Raw genomic sequence first — 24766 nt, 5'->3', positions numbered from 1 at the left:
CACCCCCCCTTTCCCCTCCTCCTTCATCCCCATCTTCATCCTCCTTTGTCCCTCCTCATCTTCACCACCCATCCTCCTCCTCCCCCTCCATCTTCACCCTCCTTCATCCCTCATCCTCACTCCTCGTCCATCCTCCTTCATCTTCATCCTCCTCTCTCCCTCCTCATCCTCCTCCCTCCCTCTTCAGCCTCCTCCCTCCCTTCTCATTCTCCTCCCTCCCTCCTCATCCTCCTTCATCTTCATCCTCCTTCATCTCCATCCTCCTCCCTCCCTCCTCACCCTCCTTCATCTTCATCTTCATCCTCCTTCCTCCCTCCTCATCCTCCTTCATCTTCATCCTCCTTCCTCCCTCCTCACCCTCCTCCATCTTCATCCTCCTTCCTCCCTCCTCATCCTCCTCCATCTTCATCCTCCTCCCTCCCTCCTCACCCTCCTTCATCTTCATCCTCCTCCCTCCCTCCTCATCCTCCTCCATCTTCATCCTCCTTCCTCCCTCCTCACCCTCCTCCATCTTCATCCTCCTTCCTCCCTCCTCACCCTCCTCCATCTTCATCCTCCTTCCTCCCTCCTCACCCTCCTCCATCTTCATCCTCCTTCCTCCCTCCTCATCCTCCTCCATCTTCATCCTCCTTCCTCCCTCCTCACCCTCCTTCATCTTCATCCTCCTTCCTCCTTCCTCACCCTCCTCCATCTTCATCCTTCTTCCTCCCTCCTCATCCTCCTCCATCTTCATCCTTCTTCCTCCCTCCTCATCCTCCTCCATCTTCATCCTTCATCCTCCTTCTTCACAGCCCCCCCCCCCCAAAACCATTGCGGCTCCACCGTTGCCAAGGAAACCCGCCCCCCGGCAGCCGCGGCGGGGGGGGGGCAGGATTTTGGGGGGGCACCCAGGATTTTGGGGGGGACCCCGGAGTCCGGGGGGTGACCCAAGTGTTCGGGGGGGGTACCCCCAGGATTTGGGGGGGGACCCAAGAGTTGGGGGGGGACCCAGGCGTTTGGGGGGACCCAGCTGCTCGGGGGGGGGGGAACCCAAGCGTTCGGGGGGGGGGGAACCTAGGATTTTGGGGGGACGACCCAGGATTTTGGGGGGGGGGACCCCACAACCAGGACTCCCCCCCCCCCCGGGGGAACCCAGGCGTCCGAGCCCCCCCCCCCCCCCACCCCCCCGAGGACCCAGGCGTCCGGGCCCGCCCCTCCCCGCCGCTATTTTTAGCCGCCGGGATCTATTTTTAGCGCAGCGACTTCAGCGCCCAAATTGGCAGCGGCGGAGCCGGGAGGGGGGAGGGGAACCGCGGCGGGGGGCGGGGCCAGCTCCGGGGGCGCCCGCGAAAGGAGGGGGGGGGGAGAAGGGGGTTCCCAGAGGCCTGGGGGGGGTCCCTGACGCCTTTAGCCCCCCCCCCCGGACACCTGGGTGCCCCCAAGTAAGGGTAGTCCCGATGACACTCAGCCCAGCCCCCCCCCCATCTCTCCGTTGACCCCCCGTCCGTCAGTCCGTCCCTCTGTTGATCCCTCCAGCCAACCCTCCCCGCATTGACCCCCCCACGAACCCCCCCCCCACCCCATTGGCTCCTCCATCCCTCCTTCCACCCCCCCGTTGGCCCCCTCTTGACCCTTCCGCTCATCCCTCCCTCCCTTGACCCGCTCTTGGCTCCTCCAACCTACCGTTGACCCGTCCGTCCGTCCATCCGGCTCTTGAGCCCTTCCACCCCCCTATTGCCCCCCTCCGTCCTCCGCCCCATCCCTGGAGCCCCTCCTTCCCCCCCATTGGCCCCTCCAGCCCTCCCTCCGCCCCTTGAGCCTCTCCACCCCCCCGACGAGCCCCTCCAGCCCTCCATTGACCCCCTCCATCCTTCCCTCCATCCCTTGAGCCCTTCCATTCCCCTGTTGACCCCCCCATCGTTTTGTTGACCCCTCTGCCAATGCCTCCAGCCCCAGAGCCCCTCCTCCCTCCCCACCGGCTCCCCCATCCCTCCCTTGACCCCCATCCATCCCTCTGTCCCTCCCACGACCCCCTCCATCCCCCTATCGCCCCCTCCATCCCTCCGTTGACCCTCCATCCATTCCTCCATCCCTCTGTTGACCCATCCATCGACTCCTCCATCATTTGAGCCCCTCCATCTCCCCATCGGCCCCTCCATCCCCCAATTGGCCCCTCCATCCCCCCATTGACCCCTCCATCCCCCCGTTGACCCCTCCACCCCCCCGTTGACTTCTCCATCCCCCCCGTTGACCCCTCCATCCCCCCGTTGACCCCCTCCATCCCCCCGTTGACCCTCTCCATCCGTCCCACCATCCCTTGAGCCCTTCCATCCCCCTATTGACCCCCCCAATCCCTCTGTCGACCCCTCCACCCATCCCTCCGTCCCTCCCTTGACCCCCCGTTGGCTCCTCCACCCCCCCGTTGACCCATCCACCCACCACCCACCCCTCGAGCCCCCCCGCCCGCCCATCCATCCCTCCACCGACCCCTCCATCCACCCCCCCCATCCTTCGAGCCCCCCCCCCCATCGGCCCTTCCACCCTCCCTGGACTCCCCCACCCCTCCCTCCACGGCCCCCCTCCACCGCTCCCCCCCCTCCCGCGGGGAAGGGGGGGCGTGCCCTCAGCCCCGCCCCTCCCCCAGCCCCGCCCCTCCCCGCGCGCCATCTCCTATTTCGGTGCGAAGCCGCCGCGCGCCGCCCCCCCCCCCCCCCTTGCGCCCTACCGCCGCGCGCGCGTCAGCGTCAGCTCTGACGCGGCCGTTCCCCCCCCCCCCCCCCAAAACCGGCGCTGCGAATGGGCGGGGCGGGGAGTGACGCGGGCTGGTGACGTAGGGCAGCGCGGTCCATATAAGGGGCGGGCGGGCGGCGGCGCGGCGCGAGGATGCTCCGCTCCACCAAGGGCGCCTCCAAGGCGCGGCGGGACCAGATCAACGCCGAGATCCGCGCCCTGCGCGACCTCCTGCCGCTGCCCGAGGGCGACCGGCCGCGCCTCTCCTACCTGCACGTCATGGCCCTCGCCTGCATCTACACCCGCAAGGGCGCCTGCCTCCGTCCCGGTGCGTTCGCCGGCTGCCGCGGCGTTGGGATGGGGAATGGGGTGGGTGGGAGAGGTGGGGTTGGGATGGGGAGCGGGGATGGGGAATGGGGTTGGGGGTTTGGCGCTGGGATGGGGCAGGGGATGGGGAGTGGGTTGGGAGCGGGGCAGCGGGATGGCAATGGGGAACGGCAGCGGGATGCGAGCGGGCGCTGGCGCTGGGGTGGGAATGGGTAGAGGTGCCGGGATGGGACCGGGCAGTGGCACCGGGATGGGAACGGGTATAGGCGCCGGGATGGCAGCGGGCACCGGGATGGGAACAGACATAGGCGCAGGACCGGGCATCAGCACCGGGATGGGAACAGACATAGGCGCAGGACCGGGCATCAGCACCGGGATGGGACCGGGAATCAGCATCGGGATGGGACTGGGGAATGGGACCGGCCACCAGCATTGGGAAGGGGGGACAGGAACTGCTGTCGGGAGCGGTGGACCGGGCTGAGCAGCGACAACGGGGTAGAAGCGGGTTGGGACCAGGCTGGAAGCGGGATGGGAGCAGGCAGCGGCACCGGGCTGGAGACAGGCAGCGGAATGGGAACGGGGAGCCGACCCCGGGCTGGAGACAGGAACCGGCAGAGGGACAGCGATGGGCACCGGGAGAGGGACAGGGACCGGGATGGGGACCGGGACCGGAGCAGGCGGGGGGTGGCATCAGCACCGCGGTCAGGGACCGGGGGACGCCGATCAGCACCGCGGACAGCGGCCGGGGCACCGGGGAGGGGGCGGGTTCAGCACCGCGGACAGCGGCCGGGGACGGGGGCGGGCGGGAGGGGACCGGGACCGGGAGAGGGACCGAGAGCCGGGATCGGGATCGGGATCGGGATCAGGGCTGGGAAAGGAGCCAGGGACCGGGGATCGGGGATCAGGACCGGGACAGGGGACCAGGAGAGGGACCGAGAGCCGGGATCGGGATCGGGATCTGGGATCAGGGCTGGGAAAGGAGCCAGGGACCGGGGATCGGGGATCAGGGCTGGGACAGGGGGACCGGGAGAGGGACCGAGAGCCGGGATCGGGATCGGGATCTGGGATCAGGGCTGGGAAAGGAGCCAGGGACCAGGGATCGGGGATCAGGGCTGGGACAGGGGGACCGGGAGAGGGACCGAGACCGGGGCCAGGGATCAGGGCTGGGACAGGGGGACCAGGGACCAGGGATCAGGGCTGGGACCGAGACCGGTGCCAGGGATCGGGGATCCAGGCTGGGACAGGGGCACTAGGGACCAGGGATCAGGGCTGGGACAGGGGGACCGGGAGAGGGACCGAGGCCGGGGTCAGGGATCTGGGATCAGGGCTGGGACTGAGACCCGTGCCAGGGATTGGGGATCCGGGCTGGGACAGGGGGACCAGGGATCAGGGCTGGGACAGGGGGACTGGGAGAGGGACCGAGACTGGGGCCAGGGATCAGGGATCAGGGCTGGGACCGAGGCTGGTGTCAGGGATTGGGGATCAGGGCTGGGACAGGGGCCAGGGATCAGGGCTGGGACAAGGGGACCGGGAGACGGACCAAGACTGGGGCCAGAGATCGGGGATCAGGGCTGGGACAGGGGGACCGGGAAAGGGACTGAGACTGGGGATTGGGATCGAGACTGGGGATCAGGGCTGGGACCAGGGCCAGGGACCAGGGATCAGGGCTGGGAGAGGAAGACTGGGATAGGGACTGAGACCGGGGCCAGGGATCGGGGATCAGGGCTGGGACAGGGGGACCAGGATAGAGACCAAGACCGGGGATTGGGATCGGGCATGGGATCAGGGCTGGGACCGGGGATCTAGGGCTGGAACAAGGGGACCGGGATGGGGACTGAGACCGGGAATCAGGATTGGGACCCAGGATTAGGACAGGGATTGAGACTGGGACTAGGGACCAGGGATCAGGATTGGGACTCAGAATCAGGGCTGGGACAGGGGGATCAGGACAGGGACCAAGATCCTGGGACAGGGACCGGGCCAGGAATTGGGTCAGGAACCAGGACAAGGACCCAGGATCATGGACCAGAGCTGGGGCTGGAGACGAGGGACGGGGAGAGGGACAAGGGACGGGGACAAGGGACAGGGACAGGGACAGAGACTGGGACTCCCGTGGGTCCACGTGGGTGATGCTGTGGGTCCTGCCAGGGTCACCATGGGACCACATGGGCAAGGCTATGGGTGCCACCGGTGACTCCATGGCTGGTGCTTTGGGTGCTGGGGCCACGTGGGTGCCCTGGGACTGCAGTGGGACTGTGCGGGCAAGGTGGCGGGTGCTGGGCGGGTGCTGGATGGGTGCTGACGTGTGTCCCCACGCAGGCCCGGCGCGGGGAGCACCCATGGAGCTGCTGGGGGGACCGGAGCTGGCCGACCTGGTGGCGTCACTGCCCGGCTTCCTGCTGGCCGTCACCCGTGAGGGGAAGCTGGTCGGCGTCACCGACAACGTCGCGCAGCACCTGGGGCACTCCATGGTAGGCACCCGCACGCGGGGACGGGGTTGGGTGCTGGGTGCTGTCCCCCTTGGGTGCAGGGTGCTGTCCCCCTTGGGTGCAGGTGGCTCTGGTGCTGCAGGATGATGGGTGTTGGGGGGTGCTGGGTGCCAGGGGAGGGCGCTGGGTGCTGGGTGCTGATCCTCCCGCCTGCCCCCCACGCAGGTAGACCTGGTGGCACAGGGTGACAGCATCTACGACCTGCTGGATCCCGCCGACCACCCCCTGGTGCGACATCAGCTCACCCTGCCCGGGCCCCCCCAGGCAGGTGGGTGGGGGCTCTGAGGGGGCGGGGACGATGGGGAGGGGCTTGGTGGGGCGTGGGCAGAGGGAGGGAGGGATGGGTGGATGGAGGGAGGGATGAATGAGCGGGAGGAAGGACAGAGGGATGGAGGGATGGAAGGAGGGAAGGATGGAGGGAAGGCGGAAGGACAAAGGGATGGATGGAAGGACAGAAGGTTGGAAGGACAGAGGGATGGAGGGATGGAAGGATGGAGGAAGGGAGGGAAGGAGAGAAGGCCAGAGGGTTGGAAGGAGGGATGGACAGAGGGATGGAGGGAAGGACAGAGGGAAGGAAGGACAGAGGGTTAGAAAGAAGGGTGGAGGGATGGGTGGAAGGATGGAAGGACAGAGGGTGGGCAGGATGGAGGGTTGGAAGGGTGGCTGGGGGGGTGGAAGGACAAGGAGATGGATGGAGGGAGGGACAGAAAGATGGAGGCAGGGAGGGAAGGAAGCATGGCAGAAGAGGATAGATGGAAGGACAGAAGGTTGGAAGGATGGAAGGACAGAGGGAGGGATGGAGGGATGGAAGGACAGAGGGACGGAGAGATGGATGGAAGGGGGAGGGAGGGAGGGAAGAAGAAGAGAGGGAGGGATGGAAGGACAGGGGAGGGAGGGATGGATGGAAGGAAGGATGGAGAGATGGACAGAGGGATGGACAGAGGGATGGACAGAGGCCGGAGAGACCAACGGAGGACCCCTTCCCCCAGAGCGCCTCTTCCGCTGCCGTTTCACCACCTCGCGGGCCTCGCGCCGTCCCAGCGCCGGGCGGAAGCTGGTGCTGTTGCGGGGCCGGTTCCAGGCCCCCCCCGGCCCCCCCGGGGCTCCCCCGGGACTTTTCGTCGCCTTCTGTGCCCCCCTGGACCCCCCACCCTGGCCCTGCCCCGACTGCCTGCTGCTGCCTGCCTTCCAGAGCCGCCATGCCCGTGACCTTGCCCTGCTCGACATCTCCGACAGGTGAGGACCCGGGTGTCCAGGGGGGACCCAGGTGTCCGGGAGGGGACCCAGACGTCCGGGAGGGGACCTGGGCATCCCGGGAGGACCCAGGTGTCCAGGAGGGACCCAGGTGTTTGGGGGACCCAGGAATCCTGGAGGGGACCCAAGCATGCGGGAGGGGACCAAGGCATCAGGGTGGACCCAGGTATCCAGGAGGGGACCCAGACATCTGGATGGGACACGGGCATGGGTGGGCGAGGGACCCAGACGTGCTGTCCCACAGCGTCCTGATCCACCTGGGCTACGGGCGTGGGGAGCTCCTGGGTCGCTCCTGGTACCGGCTCCTGCACCCCGAGGACCTCGGCCACGTCGCCCGCCAGCACCTCCGCCTCGGTGAGTGTCCCCTCAGCTGTCCCCAGGGTCCCCTGGGGTCTCCCTGTCCCCCCCCGGCTGTCCCTCGGGATCCCTGGGGTCTCTCAGTCCCCTCTGTCCCCCCTGGGGTCTCCCCGTCCCCCCCCAGCTGTCCCTTGGGATCCCTGGGGTCTTCCCATCCCCTGGCTGTCCTCTGGGTCCCCGTGTTCCCAAGGGTGTCCCCCATCACCCTGGTTGTTCCCTGGGTTCTCTGCTGTCACTCCCCCCCCCCCAATGTCCTTAGTGTCCCACACATCCCCTGGGGTCACCTTGTCTCCCCTCAGGTGTCCTCCGTGCCCCCGTTGACCCCCTGTCCCCATTGACATACCCGTGTCCCCATCCCTTCCAATCGCCCCTGTCCCCATGGACACCCCCATGTCCCCATCCATCCCAATCGACCTCGTTGACGTCCCCATGTCCCCAACTCCCCCAATCACTCCCATCCTGTTGATGTCCCCATGTCCCCGTTCCCCCAACCACCCCCTGCCCCCTGCCCTCACCCCCCCCTCCCCGTCCCTGCTGATGTCCCCGTGTCCCCACAGCCGGAGCAGGGGCAGAGGCGCGGGGGGAGCTGGTGACGCGGCTGCAGCGCAAGGACGGCCTGGGCTGGACGTGGGTCTACGCCCGACTGCGCCCCGAGGGCCCGGCCCTGCTCGCCCACAACTTCGTCATCAGGTGAGTGGACGCAGGCGTCCGGGTGGCCCCATCACCCCCCCAGGGGACCCAGACATCCGGGACGTCCCACCAGCCCCAGGGGACCCAGGTGTCCCATCATCCCCGAGGGAAGCCCAATGTCTGGGCACCTTCCACCCCACATGGCACCCATGGGTCCCGGCACCCTCCACTCCCCTCGGGGGGACCCAGGTGTCCGGGCTTAGCCCAGGCCCCCCCATAACCCCCTGTCTTCCCTGCAGTGAAGCTGAAGCCTGGTGCCTGCGGCAGCAGCTGGCAGCTGAGGCCCCCCCAGGGCCCCCCGAGCCCTTCGGCCCAAGCCTTGACTTCCCCGGTGCTGCCATCGGAGCTGGTGGGGACCTTGGTGTTGGCGCCGACCCCAGCATTGGCCTCGGTGTTGGCCCCGGCATTGGATCCGGCGTTGACCTCGGTGTTGGATCTGGGCTTGGAGATGACATTGGAGCTAATGTTGGCGTCAACGTTGGCCTTGGCCTTGGGGTCAACGTTGGGTGTGGCCTCGGAGCCGATGTTGGACATGGTCTTGGAGCTGGCCTTGGGGCCAGCGTTGACCCTGCTGTCGGAGCTGGTGTTGGACCTGGTCTTGGAGCCAACATGGGACCTGGTCTTGATGCCAACATGGGACCTGGTCTCGGAGCTGCCATCGGACACGGTCTTGGAGGCAACGTTGGGGCCAACATTGACCCTGGTCTTGGAGCCGGCGTTGGAGCAAATGTTGGACGTGGCCTTGGAGACGGTGTTGGACACGGTCTTGGCTCTGATGTCAGCGCTGGAGTTGGCATTGGCGTGGGAGCTGGCATCAGAGTCGACGTTGGCCTCGGCGTGGCAGCTGGCACCGGCGCCGATGTTGGCCCCAACCTTGGGGCTGATATTGGAGCTGCTCTTGGAGCTGGCGCCGGAGATGATGTTGGAGCTGGTCTCCAAGCCAATGGTGGAGCAGACACTGGCCCCAGTCTCGGAGCCGGCGTTGCGCTCAGTGTCGGGGCCAACATTGGGCCTGGTCTTGGTGGCGGTGTCAGAGCCAGCGTTGGGCTCGGCATTGGGGCTGTTGGTCCTGCTCTTCCATCTGATGTCGGCGCTGGCGTGGGACTCACCGTCGGTGCCAGCGTTGGAGCCAATATAGGTGCTGGAGTCAGCGCTGGTGTTGGACTTGGCCTCGGAGCCAATATTGGAGCCAATGTTGGCCCCAGTCTTGGATCCACTGTTGGACTTGGCGTTGGAGCTGCTCTTGGAGCCAATGTTGGCTCTGCTCTTTCATCTGGTGTTGGACCTGGCGTTGGACTTGCCGTTGGAGCTGCCGTTGGAGCCAACGTTGGCTCTGGTCTCGGATCCAGTGTTGGACTTGCCGTTGGAGCCGGTGTTGGAGCCAATGTCGGCTCTGGTCTTGGATCTGGTGTTGGACTTGCTGTTGGAGCCGGCGTTGGAGCCAACGTTGGCCCTTCTCTTGGATCCGGTGTTGGACTTGCCATTGGAGCCGGAGTTGGAGCCAATGTTGGTGCTGCTCTTGGATCCGACGTTGATGTTGGCGTTGGACTTGGTGTTGGAGCCAACGTTGGCACCGCTCTTACATCAGATGTTGGATCGGGTGTTGGACTTGGCATTGGAGCTGCTGTTGGAGCCAACATTGGTGCTGGCGTTGGCTCTGGTCTTGGATCCAGCGTTGGACTTGGCCTCGGAGCCAATGTTGGCTCCAACATTGGCTCCGCTCCTGGATCTGATGTTGGCGCCGGCATTGGACTTGCAGTTGGAGCTGGTGTTGGAGGCAGCAGTGGCTCCGGTCTTGGATCTGCCCTTGGATTTGCTGTTGGAGCTGCACTCGGAGCCAACGTTGGCTCCGGGCTTGGACCTGATGTTGGCACCACTGTTGGACTCAGCCTTGGAGCCAACATTGGAGCCAACGTTGACTCTGCTCTTGGAACCAGCATTGACACCGGCATTGGACTTGGTGCTGGAGCCAACGTTGGATCCGGCGTTGTACTTGGTGCTGGAGCTGCCGTTGGAGCCAACGCTGGCTCTGCTCTTGGATCCACCATTGGCCTTGGCCTTGGAGCCAGCGTTGACCCCGCTCTTGGATCTGGTGTTGGCCTCGGTGTTGGAGCCGCCATTGGAGCCAACGTCGGCACCGCCCTTGGCACCGGACTTGGCCTTGGAGCCAACCTCGCCGCCGGCGTTGGCTCTTCCCTGGGCCCCGCCATCGGTCCTACCCTCGGAGCCGTCGGCGGAGCCAATGCCGGCGTAGGCTTGGCTGCGGGCGCCCGCCTCGCACCAGGCCTGGGGATCCCCGAGGTGCCGGGGGGATCCACCGAGACCTGGACGCCCCCGTACACCCCCCGGCAAGCCCCGCCCTTCGCCTTCGGCCCCCTGGAGCCCCCCGAGGCAGCACCCGAAAAGTTACCGCCGAGTCCCGAGAGTCCCGGGGGGATCCCGGGTGGGACCCCCGGCTCCCTCCTCACCCCCGAGACGTCACCGCCGCCACCCCCGTCGGCCCCGCCCGGCCCCGCCTTGCGTCGCCTACTGCAGGGATTGGCCGCCGCCGCCGTCGTCAACCGCGGGGGAGCCAGGCGTTCGGGGGGTACCCCCAGCCCCCGCCCGCCCCCCCCCGCCCCGGTCGCCCCGCGACCCCTTCGCTGAGTTGTATCAACTCCCCCAGAGCCGCCTCCAGGACGCCTTCCGCCAAGGTAGGGTGCCCGGACACCTGGGTCCCTGCGGGGGGGCACCCATCGGGGTGGGGGGGTGGGGGGGGGTGACCTGGGTCTTGGTGATGGGGGTGGGGAGGGAGCCCCGATACCTGGCTGTCATCTTAGGGGGGTGCCCGGGTGCCTGGGTCCCTTAGTGGGGGGGGACACTCGGATACTTGGGTCCCTTATTGGGTGGGGGACGACACCCGGGTGCCTGGGTCCCTTAGTTTGGGGGGGGGGTGCATGCTCATGGACACCTGGGTCCCTTGGGGGGTGCAAGGGGGGGGTTTCATGACCCGGATGCCTGGGTTCCTGACGCCTGTCCCCCCCCCGTGTGTCCCCCCCACAGCCGGAAGCCAGCGCGCCCCGTCGTTCTGAACTAAGTCTGTGACGCGACTTGCCCCCAGTATGGCATATTGTCATTGTCACCCCGGCCCGGTGCCACCGTCCCCCCGGCCCCGGCCGTGTCCCCTCCCCCCACCGCCCCCCCCCGGGGCCTTTCGTGCTAATTTAACTCGTAACGAGTCTCTAAGGTAATTGGGGGGGGGCTGGTGGCCCCCCCCTCCCCCAGCCCGGACGCCTGGGTCCCGTCCCCCGTGTCCCCATCCCCACCCCCACTCCGGGACCCGTCCCCAAATTTTGTGTCAGTGGGTGGCTTGGACCCACCTGTAGGAGCCTGTGGCCCCCCCACCCCGAGTGTCCCTGTCCCTTGTCACCCACCTTGTCCCTGTCACCCACCCCGTCCTTGTCGTCCGTTCCCCCCCCCCCCGCCTCCCCGGGGTCTGCGTTTTTGGCAGAGTCCCCCCAAAAGTGCGTGCCCCCCCCCATGGGTGTCATCCCCAATGTCCCCAACGCAAGGGACCGAGGCACGATGTGGCTTGATGTCCCCAATGTCCCTGACCCGAGTGATGGAGATATCGTGGCTCAATGGCCCGATGTCCCCAACGTTCCCAACTCACGGGGCTGAGGCACAATGTGGCTCGATGTCCCCGATGTCCCCAACCCAAGGGATGGAGACATTCCGTGACCTGATGTCCCCAGTGTCCCCAACCCAAGGGATGGAGACATGCCATGACCTGATGTCCCCAACGTCCCCAACCTGAGGGACAGAGACACGCCATGGCTCAATGTCCCCAACGTCCCCAACCTGGGGGACACGGGCACCTTTTGCCCCGAGCCGTTGGGCTGGGATACGTCATGGCTTGATGTCCTCAATGTCCCAAAGTCCCCCAAGGCCTGTGAGACATCATGGCCTGATGTCCCCAATGTCCCCAACTTGAGGGACTGAGACACATTGTGGCTCAGTGTCCCCCGTGTCCCCAACATCCCCAGTGCCCCTGACATTCCCAGTGTCCCCAACATCCTCGATGTCCCCAACGTCCCCAATGTCCTCAACATCCCCCACCCAAGACATCGAGATACGTCGCAGCGCGATGTCACCGAGCCCGAGGGACTGAGACTCGTCACAACTCGACGTCCCCAACGTCCCTGAGGGACACGGGCACCTCATCACCGCTGTGACCCAAGGGACCGAGACCCAGCACGGCTCGATGTCCCCAAAGTGTCCTCGAAGGATGTGGACACCACCCGAAAGGACTGAGACATGTCACAGCCCGACGTCCCCGAGGGACACGGGCACCTCATCATCGCCTCGGCTGGAGGGACTGAGACGCATTGTGGCTTGATGTCCCCAACGTCCCCAAGGGACGTGGGACCTTGTCATCACCCTGGATCAACAGACTGAGACGCATCGTGGTCTGATGTCCCCGATGTCCCCAGCCCAAAGGACTGAGACCTGTCATGGCCCAATGTCCCCAACGTCTCTGATGTCCCCGAAGGATGTGGGACATCTTCACCGCCCCGCACCAAGGGATGGAGACCCACCACAGCCTGATGTCCACAACGTCCCCGATGTCTCCAATGTCCCTGAAGGAGGTGGGACATCGTCATCCCCCTGGCTCAAGGGATGGAGCCCCACCACGGCCTGATGTCCCCAGTGTCTCTGATGTCCCCAAAGGATGTGGGACATCGTCATCGCCCCAGCTCAAGGGATGGAGACCCACCACAACCTGACATCCCCAACGTCCCCAACATCTCCGATGTCCCCGAAGGACGTGGGACATCACCATCACCTTGACTCAAGGGACAGAGACCCACCACGGCCTGATGTCCCCAGTGTCCCCAACATCTCCGATGTCCCTGAAGGATGTGGGACATTGTCACTGCCTTGACTCAAAGGACTGAGACCCACCACGGCCTGACGTCCCCGACGTGCCCACCACGAGGGACTGGCCCCCGTTGTCCCCAACGACCCCGACATCCCCCGTGTCCCCACCCGAGGGACTGAGACACATGGTGGCCCGACAGCCTCCATGTCCCCGATGTCCCCAACGTCCCCTGGAGGCCCCGTGGCCCCGACACCCCCCTGGCAATAAAGTGGCCCCCGTCATCCCTGTGCCCGTGGCAGCTTCTTTCCAGGGACCCCCGATGTCCAGGGGGGGTCCCAGGAATTTGGGGGGGACCCAGGAGTTCAGGGGGGGACCCAGGAGTTTGGGGGGGGTCCCAGGAATTTGGGGGAGACCCAGGAGCTCGGGGGGGGGGGACCCAGGAGTTTGGGGGGGGGACCCAGGAGTTCAGAGGGACCCAGGAATTTGGGGGGACCCAGGAGCTCGGGGGGGGGACCCAGGAGTTTGGGGGGGGTCCCAGGAATTTGGGGGAGACCCAGGAGTTTGGGGAGACACAGGGATTTGGGGGACACCTAGGAGTTTGGGGGGGTCCCAGGTATTTGGGGGGGGGCCAGGTATTCGGGGTCACCGAGGCATTTGGGGAGTCACCCAAGAGTCCGGGGCAGATGCAGGAGTTTGGGGGGACCCAGGAATCTGGGGGAGACCCAGGAGTTTGGGGGGACCCAGGAGTTTGGGGGGGACCCAGGAGTTTTGGGGGAGACCCAGGAGTTTGGGGACACCCAGGAGTTTGGGGGGAGACTCGGGAGTTTGGAGGGTCCCAGGAATTTGGGGGTCACCCAGGAGTACGGGGGGACCCAGGAGTTTGGGGGGGGTCCCAGGAATTTGGGGGCGACCCAGGAGCTCGGGGGGGAGGACACCCAGGAGTTCGGGGGGGACCCAAAAGTTTGGGGGAACCCAGGAGTTTTGGGGGAGACTTGGGAGTTTGGGGGGACCCAGGAATCTGGGGGAGACTCGGGAGTTTGGGGGGACCCGGGAATTTGGGGGACACCCAGGAGTTTGGGGTCACCCAAGAGTTCGGGGGAGACCCAGGAGCTCAGGGGGGGACCCAGGAGTTTTGGGGGAGACCCAGGAGTTTGGGGACACCCAGGAGTTTGGAGGGTCCCAGGAATTTGGGGGGTCACCCAGGAGTTTGGGGGAACCCAGGAGTTTTGGGGGGGACTCGGGAGTTTGGGGGGACCCAGGAATTTGGGGGACACCCAGGAGTTTAGGGAGACCCAGGAGTTTGGGGTCACCCAAGAGTTCGGGGGACACCCAGGAGCTCGGGGGGGACCCAGGAGTTTTGGGGGATCCCAGGAATTTGGGGGTCACCCAGGAGTTCGGGGGGACCCCGGCGCCCGAGCGCTGCGGAGACAAGGCGCGCAGGGCGGGGCCCAGGCTCCGGCAGGCCCCGCCCCGCTCCCGCCTGAGCCCCGCCCCGCTCCCGCCTGGGCCCCGCCCCCTCCCGCCTGGGCCCCGCCCCGCTCCCGCCTGAGCCCCGCCCCGCTCCCGCCTGGGCCCCGCCCCGCTCCCGCCTGAGCCCCGCCCCGCTCCCGCCTGGGCCCCGCCCCCTCTCCCGGCGCCTGCGTCCCTCCCCGCGCATGCGTGGTTCGTCCCGACGGCGCGGCGCGGTGAGCACCCGGCCCCGGCGGGTCCCGGCCCCAAACTGGTCCCAGTTCCCCCCCCAAACTGGGTCCGGTTTCCTCCCTAGCCTGGGCTCAGTGCCCCCCACCCCCCCAAACTGGGCCCAGTCCCTCCTCCCCACCCCCAGACTGGGCCCAGTGACACCCCCGGACTGGGCCCGGTCTCCCCTATACGGCTCCCCACCCCCAAACTGGTGCCAGTAACCCACTCGGACTGGTCCCAGTAACCCCTCCCAGTAGTGGTCCGGCACCCATAAACCTCCCAGCATCCCCATACTGGTCCTATAGGCCCAGACTGGTCCCAGTAACCATTTGTCCTGGTCCCAGCACCCCCACACTGGTCCTAGAGGCCCAGACTGGCCCCAATAACCCCAGACTGGTCCCAGTAACCCCCTAGACTGGTCCCAGTAACCATCTGTACTGGTCCCAGCACCCCCATACTGGTCCTAGAAGCCCAGACTGGACCCAGTAGCCCCTTACTGGTCCCAGTGATCCCATAGTGCTTCCAGCATGCCATACTGGTCCTGGCTCAGCACTGGTCCCAGTGACCCCGCAGAACTGGTCCCAGTGCTCCCCAGCACCCTCCCAGTAACCCCCAGCACCTTCCCAGTACACACCTACATACCCCCCCAGTGACCCCCGGTAGCCCCCAGCACCCACCAGTCCCTCCCAGTATCCCCAGCACCCTCCCCGTACCCTCCCAGTACCCCCCAGCACCCTCCCAGTGCCTCCAGAGGCCCCCCAACCCCCTCCCAGTACCCCCCAGCACCCTCCCAGTGCCTCCAGAGGCCCCCCAACCCCCTCCCAGTACCCCCCCAGCACCCTCCCAGTGCCCCCAGAACCCCCCCAGCACCCTCCCAGGCCCCCCCAGCACCCTCCCAGTGCCTCCAGAGGCCCCCCAATCCCCTCCCAGCCCCCTCCCAGTATCCCCCAGTCCGGGGAGGGGTGGGGGGGTCAGCAGGCGATGGGCCGAGGGCGCCTACTGGGGGGCTGCGCCTGGCTACTGGGGGGGCTGGCGCTGCTGCAGACCCTCTACCTGCGAGCCCTGCCCCCCCCTCGCTCCCCCCCTCCCCCACCGCCACCCCCCCCCCACCCATGCCCCCCCCTCGGGGGGTGCTGGACACCTCAGGGACCTTCCGGGTGTATCGGGACCTCTTGGGGACCCCCCCCTCGCTGGGACCCCCCCGAATTAGTTCTGGCCACCCATGGCACCCCAGGACGGGTGGCGGGGACCCTGGGGGGGGCTCTGGGGGGGCTCTGGGGGGGGCCGCTCTCGGTGGCTGTTTTTGGGGTACCCAAGGAGGGCTTGGGGGGGCTGTTGGCAGCTTTGGGGGGGCCCTGCCGGGGCTTACGGCCTCGCTTACGCTTCCACGTGGTGGTGGGGGCGGCTGCGCCCCCCCCCGTCGTACCCCCCAACCCCGGCCCCCCAACGCCGGGGGGATGTCGGGGGGCCCTACGGCGTCTGGCGGCCGCCGACCCCCCCAGTTACACTTTGGGGGTGCCGTACCCCGGGAATTTATTGCGGAACGTGGCCTGGGCGGGGGCGGCGGAGGAGGAAAGGGGGGGCCCTTCCCGGAAGGGGGGTCCCGGCCCCCCCAAAATTGGGGGTCGCTTCGTGCTGCTGTTGGACGCCGACGTGGTGCCCAGCCGGGGGCTGCGGGAGGAGTTCCTGAGGCTGCTGCGGGAGGGGGGGGCCGGGCTGCGCCCCCCAAAATGGGGGGCTGGCGGGGGGTTGGGGGACCCCCTGGTGAGGGGGGCTGCGGGGGTCTTGGGGGACCCCCCAGCTGTGGGGGCTGCAGGATTCTTGGGGGACCCCCCAGGGCTGGGGGCTGCAGGGCTCTTGGGGGACCCCAAAGCTTGGGGGGCTGCAGGGGTCTTGGGGGACCCCCGGACACGGAGGGCTCCTGGTGGCCTCGGGGTCCCCGGTGACCCCGGGGTGCTCAACGCCCTGGAGGTCCCCAACGGGCTGGGTGTCCCCAGCGTCCCGGGTGTCCCCAACACCATCAGCAACGGGGGTGTCCCTCACGCTCTGGAGGTCCCAAAGGTCCCCAACGCCTTCCGTGACCCAGGTGTCCCCAACGCCTTGGAGGTCCCCAAGGGTTTCCATGACCGAGGTGTCCCCAACGCCCTGGAGGTCCCCAACGCCTTGGAGGTCCCCAAGGGTTTCCATGACCGAGGTGTCCCCAACGCCTTGGAGGTCCCCAACGCCTTCCGTGACCGAGGTGTCCCCAACGCCTTGGAGGTCCCCAGGGGCTTCCATGACCGAGGTGTCCCCAACGCCCTGGAGGTCCCCAACACCTTGGAGGTCCCCAAGGGTTTCCATGACCCAGGTGTCCCCAACGCCTTGGAGGTCCCCAACGCCTTCCGTGACCGAGGTGTCCCCAACGCCTTGGAGGTCCCCAAGGGTTTCCGTGACCGAGGTGTCCCCAACACCTTGGAAGTCCCCAACGCCTTCCATGACCCAGGTGTCCCCAACGCCTTGGAGGTCCCCAACGCCTTCCATGACCCAGGTGTCCCCAACGCCCTGGAGGACCCCAACTTTTTGAAACACCCCAAAGCCCTGGAGGACCCCAACCCCCCAGGTGCCACCACGCCATCCTGGGACCAGGTGGTGTTCGTGCTGCCGGCCTTCGAGGTCCGTGCGGGGACACGGGTGCCGGGGACGAAGGCGGAACTTCTGCAGCTGTGGGGCACGGGGGACGCCCGGCCCTTCTATGGGGCGCTGTGCCCCCGGTGCCAAGCACCCACGGGCTACGAGCGCTGGCGGGCGCTGCCACCCACCCCGCACCTGCGCGTGGCCTACGAGGCCCCATGGCGTGACCCCTGGGAGCCCTTCTACGTGGGGCCGGCCCACGGCGTGCCACCCTTCGATGAGCGCTTCCTCCAGTACGGCTTCAACCGCATCAGCCAGGTGCCGTGGGGCAGGGGACCGTGGGGTGGCTGGGGGGCCTTGGGGTGGCTGTGGTGACCATAGGGTGGCCATGGGGGCCGTGGGTGCTATGGGGTGGCCATGGGGGTTGGGGGAGCTGTGGGGTGACCATAGGGTGGCCGTGGGGGCTGAGGGTGCTATGGGGTGGTCGTGAGTGCTATGAGGTGGCCATGGGGGCTGAGGGTGCTATGGGGTGGCCATGGTGACTATAGGGTGGCCATGGGAGCTGTGGGTGCTATGGGGTGGCCATGAGTGCTATGAGGTGGCCATGAGTGCTGTGGGGTGGCCATGGGGGTTGTGGGTGCTGTGGGGTGACCATAGTGGTCATGGGGGCTGGGGGTGCTGTGGGGTGGCTGTGGTGACTATAGGGTGGCCATGGGGACTGTGGGTGCTCTGGGTGGCCATGGGGGTTCGGGTGTTGTGGGGTGACCATAGGGTGGCCATGGGAGCTGTGGGTGCTATGGGGTGGTCGTGAGTGCTATGAGGTGGCCATGGGGGCTGTGGGTGTTGTGGGGTGACCATAGGGTGGTCATGGGGGCTGTGGGTGCTATGGGGTGGCCATGAGTGCTATGGGGTGGCCATGGGGGTTGGGGGAGCTGTGGGGTGACCATAGGGTGGTCATGGGGACTGTGGGTGCTATGGGGTGGCCATGAGTGCTATGAGGTGGCCATGGGGGCTGAGGGTGCTCTGGGGTGGCCATGGTGACTATAAGGTGGCCATGGGGGCTGTGGGTGCTATGGGGCGGCCATGAGTGCTATGAGGTGGCCATGGGGGTTGTGGGTGCTGTGGGGTGACCATAGGGTGGCCATGGAGGCTGTGGGTGCTATGTGGTGGCCATGGGGGTTGTGGGTGCTGTGGGGTGACCATAGGGTGGCCATGGAGGCTGTGGGTGCTATGGGGTGGCCATGGGGGTTGTGGGTGCTGTGGGGTGACCATAGGGTGGCCATGGGGGTTGTGGGTGCTATGGGGTGGCCATGAGTGCTATGAGGTGGCCATGGGGGCTGTGGGTGCTATGGGGTGGCCATGAGTGCTATGAGGTGGCCATGGGGGTTGTGGGTGCTGTGGGGTGACCATAGGGTGGCCATGGAGGCTGTGGGTGCTATGGGGTGGCCATGGGGGTTGTGGGTGCTGTGGGGTGACCATAGGGTGGCCATGGAGGCTGTGGGTGCTATGGGGTGGCCATGGGGGTTGTGGGTGCTGTGGGGTGACCATAGGGTGGCCATGGGGGTTGTGGGTGCTATGGGGTGGCCATGAGTGCTATGAGGTGGCCGTGGGAGCTGTGGGTGCTATGGGGTGGCCATGGGGGCTGAGGGTGCTATGGGGTGGCCATGGTGACTATAGGGTGGCCATGGGGGCTGTGGGTGCTATGGGGTGGCCATGAGTGCTATGAGGTGGCCATGGGGGCTGAGGGTGTTGTGGGGTGACCATAGGGTGGCCATGGGGGCTGGGGGTGCTGTGTGGTGGCCATGGTGACTATAGGGTGGCCACGGGGCCTGTGGGTGCTATGGGGTGGTCATGAGTGCTATGAGGTGGCCGTGGGATGGCCATGAGTGCTATGGGGTGGCCATGGAGGTTGTGGGTGCTGTGGGGTGACCATAGGGTGGCCATGGGGGTTGTGGGTGCTGTGGGGTGGCCATAGCGTGGTCATGGGGGCTGGGGGTGCTGTGGGGTGGCCATGGTGACCACAGGGTGGGCATGGGGACTGTGGGTGCTATGTGGTGGTCATGGGGCTAGGGGTGCTCTTAGGAGGACTGTGGGTGCTGTGGAGGTCTGTGGGTGCTGTGGAGGGTCTGTGGGTGCTGTGGAGGTCTGTGGGTGCTGTGGAGGGTTTGTGGGTGCTGTAGAGGGTCTGTGGGTGCTGTGGAGGTCTGTGGGTGCTGTGGAGGGTCTGTGGGTGCTGTGGAGGTCTGTGGGTGCTGTAGGGTTCTACGGATGCTGTGGGGGCCTGTGGGTATTGTAGGGGGTCGAAGGGTGCGGTAGACAGTCCATGGGTGCTGTAGGGATCTGTGGGTGCTGTGTGTCTCTTTGGGTGCTCTAGGGGGGTCTATGGGTGCTACGGGGGTCTGGGGGTGCTATGTGGGGTCTATGGGTGCTATAAGTTATCAATGGGTACTGTGGGAGTCTATGGGTGCTATGAGGCATCAGTAGGTGCTATGGGGGTGTCTGTGGGTGCTGTGTGGATCTATGGATGCTATAAGGCATCAGTGGGTGCTTTGGGGATCTATGGGTGCTGTAGAGGATCTATGGGTGCTGTGGAGGACCGATGGGTGCTGGAGAGGATCTATGGGTGCTATATGTGTGCTGTATGGGTCTACGGGATCTATGGGTGCTGTAAGGTATCCGTGGATACTATGGGGGTCTGTGGGTGTTACAGGGCATCAATGGGTGCTATAAGGCATCAGTGGGTGCTGTGGGGGGTCTGTGGGTGCTATGGTGGTCTATGGGTGCTATAAGGCATCAATGGGGGCTATAAGGCATCAATGGGTGCTTTGGGGATCTATGGGTGCTGTAGAGGACCTATGAGTACTATAGAGGACCTGTGGGTGCTGTAGAGGATCTATGGGTGCTGTATGGGTCTGTGGGATCTATGGGTGCTGTAAGGTATCCGTGGGTACTGTGGGGGTCTGTGGGTGTTACAAGGCATCAGTGGGTGCTATTGGGGGGGTCTGTGGGTGCTATGGTGGTCTATGGGTGCTGTAAGGCATCAATGGGGGCTTTGGGGATCTATGGGTGCTGTGGAGGATCTATGGGTGCTGTAGAGGACCTATGAGTACTATAGAGGACCTGTGGGTGCTGTAAGGTATCTGTGGATACTGTGGGGGTCTGTGGGTGTTACAAGACATCAGTGGGTGCTATTGGGGGGGTCTCTGGGTGCTATGGTGGTCTGTGGGTGCTATAAGGCATCAGTGGGTGCTTTGGGGATCTATGGGTGCTGTAGAGGACTGATGGGTGCTGGAGAGGATCTATGGGTGCTATGTGGGTGCTGTATGGGTCTACGGGATCTATGGGTGCTGTAAGGTATCCGTGGATACTATGGGGGTCTGTGGGTGTTACAAGGCATCAATGGGTGCTGTAAGGCATCAGTGGGTGCTGTGGGGTCTGTGGGTGCTGTAGGGCCGTGGGGGGGTGCCGTGGGTGCTATGGGTGACCGTGTGTCACCCCCCCCCAGGCATGCGAGCTGCACGTGGCCGGCTTCCACTTCGCGGTGCTGGACGGGGCGTTTGTCGTCCACCGTGGCTTCAAGGAGGCCGGCGGCTTCCACGGTGGGCGGGAGGCCGAGCTGCACCGCAACCGGCAACTTTTCCGGCGCTTCCGCGCCGAGCTGCACCAGCGCTACCCCCGCTCGCCCCGCCGCTGCTGACCGCACGCCTGGGTGCCCTCCGCCCGGACGCGTGGGTGCCCTCCGCCCGGACGCCGGGGTCCCCCGTGCCCCGCAGCGGCCTGTCCTCAATAAAGATGGCCGCCTGCCCACAATGCCTCTGTGCAGGTGATGTCATTGGGGGGGGCGGGTGGGGCCCTCTGGTTGCCGTGGCGATTGGGAAGGGATGTCAGGAGCAGCTGCCTCCAGCTCCGACCAGTACAGACCAGTACAGTCTGTAAGGGATGTCGTGTATCTGTAAGTGTGTGTGTGTGTAACACCCCTGTATTTATATATAGGTGTATACAAAGGAATGTACATATATGTATAAATAAATTTTTAAAGTATTTACACAGTGATGCGGTATTTTATTAACGTGATATATATTTATTTCATATGTATATTTATATCTATAAAATACACAACACCCTTTTTATGCATCTATATAACATGTAATGTTGTATAATTTTATATGCTTATATTTTAATATTTAATAAGAGATTAATATATATAAGCATATAAGATTTAAAATAATACACATGCAAAACAGTATATGAATATAAATATATAAATATAAAATATATTTTTGTGTATAATGTAATATTTATTATAATTATATTGCACTATATTATATTAATATGTAAATTTTAAAATATATTTTTTAATATATATCTATAGAACCACAAACACAGTTCCCCAATGACAGCCCGGTTGCAGTGGGACCAGGCCCTCCGAGGTCACCTCGTCCCACCGCAGCTCCAGCCGGGCCACTGGCCGCCGACCGGGCAGGGCTGTAGAACGGAAGGTCCAAGCAGGAGCCAGGTCCCTCCTGGTGGCGTTGGGTGCCCAGGGCTGCAGCGACTGCGCACGGGACGTCACGGCATGGCAGTGGCCACGTCCAGGTCACCGTGTCCACCAGAAGAGCTTTCTGTTGCTCCTGGGGGTGTGGGAAGTAGGTTTTTTGGGGAAAAAATATCTCTTGAAGCCGCTACAAGCTGAGAAGATGACACCCAGGCACACAGCTCAGAAGCTGGTGGCTCACACGCGGCGTTGAGAAAGCACCTGGGAAGAACCGTAGTGATCACGGATGAGGTGGATGCGCAACAGCTTGGTGGACGTGGTTTGCCAATGCAACGCTGGTGTTGAACGCTTCTTCGTGGCTTGGTGGATGCGGTTCATCAACACAATGAAAGTATTGAGCGTGTCTTCACAGTGGTGGACGTGGTTTCCCAGTGCAGCACTGGTGTTGAGTGCGTCTTCATGGCTTGGTGGATGTGGTCCATGAAGGCATTGAGCACATCTTCATGGTGAAGGACGTGTTTTCCCAACACCGTGGTGGTGTTGAGCCTGCCTTCATGGCTTGGTGGACGTGGGTCACCAATACAATGCTGGTGTTAAGCACACCTTCATAGCGGTGGATGTGATTTCCCAATGCAACGACGATGTTCAGTGCATCTTCACGGCTCAGAGGACATGGCTGCCTAACACGACAGTGGAGTTGAGGAGGTCTTCGTGGTGGTAGACGTGGTTTCCTAGTGCAGCGATGGTGTTGAGCATGTCTTCCTGGCTTGACAGACGTGGTTGCCCAACACGACGGTGCTGAGCGCATCTTTGCGGTGGTGGACGTGGTTTCCTAACACAACGATGGTGTTGACCACATCTTCATGGACGTGGTGTCCTAAGGCGGTGATGGTGTTGAGTGTGGCTTCACAGCTCGGCAGATGTACTTTCCTAACGCGATGATGGCACTGAACGTGTCTTCGTGGCTTGGCGGCCGTGGGTTCCCGATGACGGTGTCGAGCGCCTCTCCGCGGCGGTGGCCATCTTGTCCGAGCGTGCCTGGATCGGTGGGCTAAAAGGCAAAGACTTTGTCGTCCAGCCTTGGTCGAAGAGTGCTCGTGGCCTCAGGAGCGGTTCGGAGGGGGCCAGAAAGACCCCGCGGTGCTCGACGAGGGCGCTGGGGCACGAGGATGCTCTTGGGACGCACCAGGACAGGCCAGAAGTAGGGTGGTCTTCAGGTGGGGGGGGGGGGGGGGTGGAAGGTCCGGGGTCTTGGAGGTGATTTGGAGGATCCTGGGTGGGGAAAAACCCGCTGCCCCCAGGGAGTGAAGCTCCGTCACGGGCGAGGGGGCACCGGTGCCCAGCTGCCGCTGCCGGCCGACCGCCGAGAGCAGCGTGGCGGCCAGGAGGCCCAGCTACAGCTGCCAGCGTGCACCGCTGCCAAGATGGCCGACGAGACCCTCAGTGCAGAACTACAACTCCCAGCATGCACCGCTGCCAAGATGGCCGCCGCGACCCCTCGGTGCAGAACTACAACTCCCAGCATGCACCGCTGCCAAGATGGCCGACGAGACCCTCAGTGCAGAACTACAACTCCCAGCATGCACCGCTGCCAAGATGGCCGACGAGACCCTCAGTGCAGAACTACAACTCCCAGCATGCACTGCTGCCAAGATGGCCGACAAGACCCTCGGTGCAGAACTACAACTCCCAGCATGCACCGCTGCCAAGATGGCCGACAAGACCCTCAGTGCAGAACTACAACTCCCAGCATGCCCCCAAACAAACATGGCGGACAGCGGGGCCGCAAAAAAAAAAGAACTACAACTCCCGGCATGCCCCGCGGGAGAGCGGGAACGGCGGGAACAGCGCCCCCTGGCGCTCGGAGGTGGCGGCCGCGCTTCCCGCCTCGCGCATGCGCGCTGCGCCCCTCCTCTGGCGGGTAGAGGCCTAGGCGAGGCGGGGGGGGGAGAAGGGTTTTAATGGGGGCTGAGGGGGGTAGGACCCCCCTGAGGGGCTGGGGGGGCGAGAATGGTTTTAATGGGGATTGGGGGGGGGTAGGACCCTCCTGAGGAGCTGGGGGGGCGAGAATGGTTTTAATGGGGATTGGGGGGGAGGTAGGACCCCCCCTGAGGGGCTGGGGGGGCGAGAATGGTTTTAATGGGGGGCTGGGGGGGTAGAACCCCCCTGAGGGGCTTGGGGGGGCGAGAAGGGTTTTAATGGGGGCTGAGGGGGGGGTAGAACCCCCCTGAGGGGCTGGGGGGGCAAGAAGGGTCATAATGGGGATTGGGGGGGAGGTAGGACCCCCCCTGAGGGGCTGGGGGGGGGCGAGAATGGTTTTAATGGGGGCTGGGGGGGGTAGAACCCCCCTGAGGGGCTGGGGGGGGGCAAGGAGGGTTTTAATGGGAGCTGAGGGGCTGGGGGGGGCAAGAAGGGTCTTAATGGAGATTGGGGAGGGGGGTAGAACCCCCCCCCCGAGGGGCTCTGGGGGGGCAAGAAGGGTTTTAATGGGGGCTGAGGGGGGTAGAACCCCCCTGAGGGGCTGGGGGGGGGGCGAGAATGGTTTTAATGGGGGCTGAGTGGGGGGTAGAACCCCCCCGAGGGGCTGGGGGGGGGCAAGAAGGGTCTTAATGGGGATTGGGGGGAGGTAGGACCCCCCTGAGGGGCTGGGGGGGGGCAAGAAGGGTTTTAATGGGAGCTGAGTGGGGGGTAGAACCCCCCCTGAGGGGCTGGGGGGGGCAAGAAGGGTCTTAATGGGGATTGAGGGGGGGGGTAGAACCCCCCTCAGGGGGCTGGGGGGGCGAGAAGGGTTTTAATGGGGGCTGAGGGGGGGTAGAACCCCCCTGAGGGGCTGGGGGGGGGGCTAAACCCCCCCCGAGGGGCTGGGGAGGGGCAAGAAAGGCTTACAGGGGAGGGTATTTTTTAAGTGCTTCCCCATTCCCACTCCCCTCTCACCCTTTAGTTCCCATTTTTAGCCCAAATTTGGGCCCGGCTGCCATTTTGATGATATTGGGGGGGGGGGGGGGGGCGGGCTCTTTTTTCTCTCACAGCCCTTCGGCCAGCCTTTACCGCCGTCGGTGGATGGCAACCCACCCCCCCCCACGACCAGCCCGGCAACCCGCCCGTGAGTTGTATTTCTTGGGGTGGGGGGGGAAATAAATTAAAAAAAAACAAACCACGCTTAAATGTAATTTTTAGGGGGATAAAAATATCAAAATGGGGGGGGGGGTGCAGGACGTGAGCCCACCCAACGGCCACTCTTCACCCCCCAACCCCAAATCTGAGGGGGGGGACACGGGCAGTTGCGGAGGCTCT

At 64.9% G+C, this 24766-nt stretch overlaps 2 protein-coding genes across 2 annotated transcripts; both read left to right on the top strand.

The window, feature by feature from the left end:
• Positions 1–2825: 2825 nt before the first annotated feature.
• Positions 2826–11145, top strand: LOC128135995 (fibroin heavy chain-like). Its single transcript, XM_052775090.1, has 8 exons — positions 2826–3037; positions 5356–5507; positions 5691–5793; positions 6515–6761; positions 7024–7133; positions 7694–7826; positions 8066–10519; positions 10869–11145. Exons 1-7 carry the CDS (start codon positions 2863–2865, stop codon positions 10470–10472), a joined length of 3327 nt encoding a protein of 1108 aa, XP_052631050.1. The 5' UTR covers positions 2826–2862; the 3' UTR covers positions 10473–10519; positions 10869–11145.
• Positions 11146–15365: 4220 nt separating this feature from the next.
• Positions 15366–22484, top strand: B4GAT1 (beta-1,4-glucuronyltransferase 1). Its single transcript, XM_052775101.1, is given in 4 exon segments — positions 15366–15554; positions 15556–17295; positions 20483–20705; positions 22473–22484. Coding segments are annotated over 3 exon segments (2007 nt in total). The 5' UTR covers positions 15366–15479; the 3' UTR covers positions 20675–20705; positions 22473–22484.
• The last annotated feature ends 2282 nt before the right edge of the window (positions 22485–24766 follow it).

This window comes from Harpia harpyja, chromosome 27 (assembly GCF_026419915.1).
Source record: "Harpia harpyja isolate bHarHar1 chromosome 27, bHarHar1 primary haplotype, whole genome shotgun sequence".
NCBI lineage: Eukaryota > Metazoa > Chordata > Aves > Accipitriformes > Accipitridae > Harpia > Harpia harpyja.
Note: the sequence above shows the minus strand (reverse complement) of the source record. Positions and strands in the feature narration are given on the sequence as shown.

Coding starts and splice junctions, on each gene's coding strand:
- LOC128135995 (XM_052775090.1), top strand. CDS start 2,863: ATGCTCCGCTCCACCAAGGGCGCCTCCAAGGCGCGGCGGGACCAGATC. Junction 5,508..5,690: donor AGCACCTGGGGCACTCCATG/GTAGGCACCCGC, acceptor CCCCCCACGCAG/GTAGACCTGGTGGCACAGGG. Junction 7,134..7,693: donor CCGCCAGCACCTCCGCCTCG/GTGAGTGTCCCC, acceptor GTGTCCCCACAG/CCGGAGCAGGGGCAGAGGCG.